This window comes from Hipposideros armiger, unplaced genomic scaffold (assembly GCF_001890085.2).
Source record: "Hipposideros armiger isolate ML-2016 unplaced genomic scaffold, ASM189008v1 scaffold_338, whole genome shotgun sequence".
NCBI lineage: Eukaryota > Metazoa > Chordata > Mammalia > Chiroptera > Hipposideridae > Hipposideros > Hipposideros armiger.
Window position 1 is genome coordinate 1,225,850 of NW_017731688.1, and position 7,185 is coordinate 1,233,034.

At 36.8% G+C, this 7,185-nt stretch overlaps 1 protein-coding gene across 1 annotated transcript in view; it reads right to left on the reverse strand.

Moving 5' to 3' along the window:
• FRZB (frizzled related protein) overlaps positions 1–7,185 on the reverse strand; it is a 52,686-nt gene that overhangs the window by 37,162 nt on the left and 8,339 nt on the right. The window contains exon 2 of the mRNA XM_019661181.1: positions 5,959–6,006. Within this exon, the coding sequence (XP_019516726.1) occupies positions 5,959–6,006 (48 nt within the window). The remainder of the gene's footprint in view (positions 1–5,958; positions 6,007–7,185) is intronic.

Consider the following 7,185-nt stretch of genomic DNA (forward strand, 5'->3'; position numbering starts at 1 on the left):
AGGGCCAGTGACATTGCGCCCTCTACAGCTAAGATGGTGAACAACAGCTCAACCTGGAGCTGGGCTGCCGTGAGTCACCGGCAATGGTGTAGGCTGCAGTGGAGCTGTAGTGGGCTGCCGTAAGCTACCATGAATGGCCAGCAGCCAGCATGAGCAGCCGTCCAATGGCTGGCGACCAATCTGCCTCAGCTGGGAAGAGCACAATCACAATACCAACATGGGCCAGTGAAGTGACGTCCACCACAACTAGACTGAAGAACAAAAGGACAGCAATTTGTCTGTTCCCCTTCCCCGATTCCCCAACGCTGTTCCCTCCTCCAATTTCCCAATAAAATCTTTAAAAAAAAAAAAGCTATGTCCAAGGAAATATAGCAGCCACAAAATAAATAAGCAGGCAACAACTACTTGATTCTAAAACATTTGGTTCAATTCAGTCATACATTGTTAATTTAATGACTTTTATTCTATTGAAGGGCTTCATTCATGATAAATGTATTCAAATATTAAAGTAATGTACTAACGGTTTTTTCTATTCTTGAATAAGTCTACCAGTCATGTGATAATATGAATATGATTTATACAAAAATCTCTCTGTAAATCAGGAAGTTATATTGATCCACATTCAAAATAATTGTTTATTTATTATTAAAAGGTTGTAGTAAAAATAAAAATAAAACTCTTCTCTTGGAAAAGAAAACCCTTTTGATACAGCTGAATCTAGAAGCGTTTTCTTTTTTCATTCTTATTCACAGGAAAATGTTTCTACATTTTTTTAAGTGCCTACAAGTTAATCATTAGAATTATAAAAGAGAAAACCAAAGTTTTCGATTATAAATAATCAAAAAAATTGTTTTCAGAAAGTTAAATTTAGGAATTCTAACAAAATCATCCTAAATGAAAATAGTAGATATTATTAGTAGGTTTTATGCATCAGAGATTGCTAGCAGTGGTCATAGAGGTTTCCAGAAGAAGAGTCCTAAAGGAGCTGAGGAAGGCGGGGAGGTTTTTCTAGAGAATAGCACGTGCAAAGGTCTAGGGATAAGAAACCACAGCACTCATCAAGGGATCTGCACATTTTCCATCATGGCTAAAATGTAGAGTGGTGTCAGCACAGAGAAATGATACTGGAGGAGCAAGAAGGGATGAGATCATGAAGGCTAGAAGCAGATAAAGGATTTTATCAACAGATTTGTATTTCAGAAAGATCACCCTGTGGAATACGGAGGGGCAATGCTGGAGGTAAGCAAGCCAATGACCATCCTCTGGCCATATAATCCATGTGAGAAACGGTGAGATCCAAACTAAGAAAGTAACATTAAAGAAGGGAAGGGAATCGGATTCAGACTAGATCCACTAGCACTGGATCCCTACTGAACATGGGGAACAAGGAGGAGGGTGGAAGCAAGGCTGACTGCCAGGTTTGAAGCACGGGTGGGTGATGCCTCATAATATAGAACACTAGAAAAGAATAGGGCCATGATGGTACAGAAATGATGAGTTTACTCTGGGCCATGCTGAGACTGAGGGACTCACCGTTAGATGTGAAAATATGGAACGTATGTTTTCTGATTTTTCCAAAGAAGTTGTTATACCTTATCTCTCTTGTCCAGGGCTGTCTTTCATTCTCTTAAGCTATACAGACCATCCCCAACTTACGATGGTTCAACTTTACGATAATGTGAAAGCAACATGTATCCAGTAGAAACTGTACATCAGATTTTGAATGTTGATCTTTCTCTGGGCTAAAAACATGCTGGTAAAAGCAGCTTACCAGCACCTCCCACTCAGCCACATGATCATGAGGGTAAACAACCGATACTATTCAGTGCACTGTGTTGCCAGCGTTCTTTGGATATTGTGTTCTGAGGAAGTCAAGTGTATCAAATATATTTTCAACTTACAGTATTTTCAACTTACTATGGGTTTATCAGGATGTAACCCCATAGTAAGTCAAGTAGCATCTCTATATAAATGTGCTTTCAAAATACAATGGAAAAAAAGAAACAATCCTTGAACTGCAATTTGGATGGTCAAGAGACACAGATTCTCTCTAAAGTGAGAAATCACCTCTTTCTTCATAAGAGTACTGTAGAATGGGTTCTGCTTTGACTCTTCTTTCTCTTAAAAGCTTTATGAACTTGGACAAGTCATTTAACTTCTCTATATGCCTCAGCTTTCTTTTCTGCAAAATGGAAACAACAGTATCCACCATGTAATTATTATGGTAATTAAATTAATACGCATAACACACTTAAAACAGCACCTAGAACATGTGAAGTGTTACAAGTTCTTATTCTGTTGCTGCTAATGATCCCTCTCCTGAGGATGATGCGTCCTCTCCCCAAACATACTGTTGTTAAATACTTTTATGAGTGCTTTATTGTTTATCAATTGCTTCACGTGAATGTTTCTTTTGTTCTTCACAATCCCCAATGTCAATGTCAAATGACTTGTTCAAGGTACAACATTAGTGGCAAATCTGGAATTCCAACTAAGGGCCTATAACTCTAGAGCTGTGATTTTCTTTAAATTGAGGGAAATAGCCAATTCTTAATTATTCTAAGCTATATGTCTATATGGTAGCTCTTGATCACTTTTTTTTAATACATTTAATAAAAAGGCCAAATATAACTTTGCTATTCATAGCAACAACTATTTCCAAGTTTGTTGGGAATGAAATAAAAAAATGAATCATTAAAATAAGATTTGGGGACTACATAAGAGCCTATTACCACCAATAATTGGGCTTGCTGTGAATTAACTACGATTACACTCTGAGATATTCTTCCCTACCCCATCCAGAGTGCCTTCCCATATTTTACATGATGAAGGATCCTTAGAATCGTGTTTTCTCTCTAGTTTCAATCTAAAATTTCCATTTCTCCTTTCCATTCCATTTTCCTCCTATCACACTAAATAAGTCTTCCTTCTTGGTATTTGGCCCCTCAAATATTTGTAGACCAAGGCTAAAGAAAAGGTTGCCTGTTCCTCAGAGAGTGGAGAAATGATTAAACAGCAGTTCATGCATGTGAAAGTTGGCCCAGCTCTGCCAGGCGAGAGAGGGCCTGGAGAAAAGTGTTGAGCAAGAGCTGGGGTGACAAGTTAACACTGCCACAGAGACCAGCAATGACTGAGGAGTGATTATAAAGCCCTTGGCATGGCAAGCCATGGGTGTTGTATACATAGCTGTTAAATATCATACCATAAATTTTCTTCAATACATGATTTCTATGTTTCTGAGATAAAGTATTTTTAACTAACAGAAATTCATCAGACTCATGCATTCTTTTTTTCCTATTGCTCCCAAAAGGATTTGTTCTTAAGCCTAAGGTCCAGTTCGATTTGTATAAAATGAAACAGTACACTTATATATTCAGAAGATGTGCTTTTCCAGTTAGTTCCTGCTGTGAAGCTTGTTTTCCAGGGCCAAACTGATCAAAAGTTCTAGGCTATATCTGCAGTGACCAACATACCATATCAAAAAACACACGAACAAAAAAAAAATGTCAATTTGCTATAACAATGATAATCACAGTAAAACAGCTATAGCAGCGGCAGCACTTTGTTAAGGGCCATGTACCATGTAGTATATACACTATTTAATTTCACCTTCACCGTTCCTGTGAAACGTGGACGTATTGTCCCCATGTTACAGGTCAGAAAGCTTTCAATCAAAAAGGTTATATCATTTCCCTACAATAACAGTTGATATGAGGCAGAGTCAAGATTCAACAACCGGTCTGTCCAACTCCTAGCCCATACTCTTTACTCACCATAGTAAAGATTTGACTAAATCGTTAATTAACTGACTGAAGGACTAAATTGAACTGAATTCTCAGATAAAGCAGTTCCGCATGTGGCCACAACTCTATAGTAAATATAAAATGTGGAAAAGAAAAAAATTAATGTGAATTTATTAGTAATGGTTAGGATATGATCTTTTCCTTATAAATACATGTTTGCCCTCAGTATTTCAAAAGCAAAAAGTAGTTTGAAGCAACACTCCATTTCAATAAGACTTCGCTTTGTAAAATGTCCTTAACTTGTTTGTGGACTCATAATATACCACGAGGGAACAGATCCATGTGAATGGTAGGATTTGAAAGATACTCCTGGCATTGAAGGAATGTGAAAAGTGGTCCCATTTTATTTAGGATAACCTCTTTTTTACAGTCTGCTGGATTCTAGTAATAAGACATAGGGACTCTGTTTATACCTGGAGTAACAAAAAAACAAACAAACAAAAAAAATCCTGCTTCGTCAACTGTCATATCCCCCTGAACCAAGGAGTATATTTGCATCATAAATTCAACTGGCCACATGTGGTAGTTCCTAAGTAGTTCCAGGTGCCTGACAGTTTGACCCAGGATAGGGAATGTAATTTTCAGCAAGCTGGCCTTAGAAACCAAGGGGGACCCTTCAGGCTAACATACACCCCTCCATTCCCCATCCCCATCTCCCCATCAGCTCCCTCCTGCCACTACAGCCTGATTCACACTGAAGGTTATGGTAAAGGGAGGGGGGAAGGGAGACCACTACTAAAATACAGTTCCAACTATCATCTACTCCTACTTATTTTTCTAGCAAGGGTGCTGTCAGCAAAGCAGATATTGTGGCATTTTAAAGCAGCTCAGAAATCAGGTCCCATGGACTGACAAATTGTTTCCATGCATGTCCTATTTGAGTACTTCAATAAGGCACTTGTTCTGCGTTTGGTCCACGATGATAGGTAACTCAGGGACACTTAAGAAAACTGCTTCCCTTTTGGGGAGTCCACTTCATAGTTGATGTGGAGGCCTTACCAACGCATTGTATTTCTGAAACTGATGTTGAATAACACTGTATGTCAACTATAATTATATATACATATAACCTCGGGACACGNAAAAAAAAAAATCTTTAAAAAAAAAATCATGATGCGCTATCACTACACAACTATTAAAATGTCTAAAATTTAAAAAGAAACTGATAATACCAATTGTTAGCAAGGATGTGGAGCAACTGGAACTCTTACACATTGCTAGTACAAAACTGAACAGTTATTTTGGAAACAGTTTGGCAGTGTTTTACAAATTTAAACGTACCTTTACCAAATAAACTAGTAATCCTACTCCTAGATATTTCATCTAAAGAAATGAAAACATGTTCATGCAAACACCTGTGCACAAATAATTACTGTAGCTCTATTCATAATTGACAAAAACTGGAAACAACCCAAATAGACTTCGAAGTGTACATGGATAAACAAATGGTAGCACACCTAAGTAATAAAATATTCAGCAATTATAACAAATGGACTATTGATACATGCAACAGCTTGGATGAATCAAAGGCATTCTACAGAGTGAACGAAGCCAATCTCAAAAGGGTACATAATCTATCATTCCATTTATATAACAATCTCAAAAAGACAAAACTATACTAATGGGGAATAGAACAGAGATGCCCAGTGGTTAGCATGAGAGAAGCTTGTAATTATAAAGAGATAGCATGAGGAAGTTTTTTTTGAGGTGATAGAACTGTTCTGTATCCTGATTGTAGACATAAGTCTATACATGCATTAAAATTCATAGAATTCATTAAAATTCATAGGCTTTTTAATGAGCAAAAGATCAATTTTATTACATGCTAATTTTATAAAAATAAATTTTAAGATATTTATACCTTTACTTTTAAAATGTAAGGCCCACTAAACTGTTGTCTGTGTCTATGAGTTTTTATTTGTCTTGTTCACTGTTGCTTTCAGGGTAAACATACAATGTGATATATAGATGGTGTATTATAGACTTGTACACTTGAAACTTATTATTTTATTAACCATTGTCACCCCAATAAATTTAGTTAAAAAAAGAAAAAAAATGTAAGGCCCAAAACTCCCTAAATAAGACTTCAGTATCTAGGTTACATCAAAGATTAATTTGACCACAAAAAAACTCAGGAAGATAGTGATATACTCACCACTGCTTGCCCCTCTACAGTTTCCATTACTAGAATCCATAGGAAAATCTGAAAGGTGACAGAATAAAGTAAGAATCATAACATATTTGTTATTATTTCAAGATATTCCATATAAAAAATCTAATTCAGTCACAAGTTTGATTTGGGTAAGAACCCAGGTGTCTCAAGGAAATGGATTATTAGTGTAGTGAGGTTGGCACGCTATCATTTATTAAGTCAAATAAGGATATGATGTACTCTTTCATAGGTTGGAATGGTAATATACTCTTATGAATCCTCATCAACTGCATAAAATTTCAGGATTTTATAAAGTTTTTGATTTTCACTAAATTTGTGAATTACCAACATCCTATCACAGTAAAGCCCATACACATATTAGGCACTTGCCCAACACTTGTCTCTTGATGACTAAGAAAACCAAACACACCTCTTCAATGAATAAATGTATCACACTGTAATGGCATACATCTAAAATTTTGCCACCTAAGGAAAACATTCAGAAAGTACTTTTGTGCTCTTTGCTAACTGTAGACTAAACAGTTCTTCAGCAGAAAGGAAATTTATCATTCAGGGACTACTCAAGCCAGTGCAATTAATAGACGTGGTAATAAGTGGGAATTGTCATTGACTCTTTTCATGATCCCATAATCCCAGAAAATGGTAGTAATAAAAGATGATAAATGGTAATGATAGAAAATTCTTCTGTGTTCTATTTAAGAAAGCAATATCTAATGAATAACACTGAGTGCCTCCCAAAGTCCCATGCTGAGGTGCTGTATATCCCTAGGTATATATTATTATTGACACTACAACTCAGTACTTTTATATGAGTTTTATATTTGTATTAACACCTTATGTTAAATGAGTTTAATGCCTGTGTTTATCCTAGAAAATGTTTTTTCTGTTCTTTTTCTTCATAGGTCATATCATGAATAAATCAAACAAGAAAGTGTTAATCCATTTTAGGCAAATAGCAACCAAAATTACAATTAATGAATTAGTAATCATCAGCTAGTACTTAAAAAAGCTATATCTGGGCAGACTGAGTGGCTTGTTGGTTAAGAGTTGGCTTGAGAGGGTGAGCTCTGAGCAGCAAGACCGCCGGTTCGGATCCTACATGAGGGCCAGTGACATTGCGCCCTCTACAGCTAAGATGGTGAACAACAGCTCAACCTGGAGCTGGGCTGCCGTGAGTCACCGGCGACGGCTAGGCTGCAGCCCCTGCTG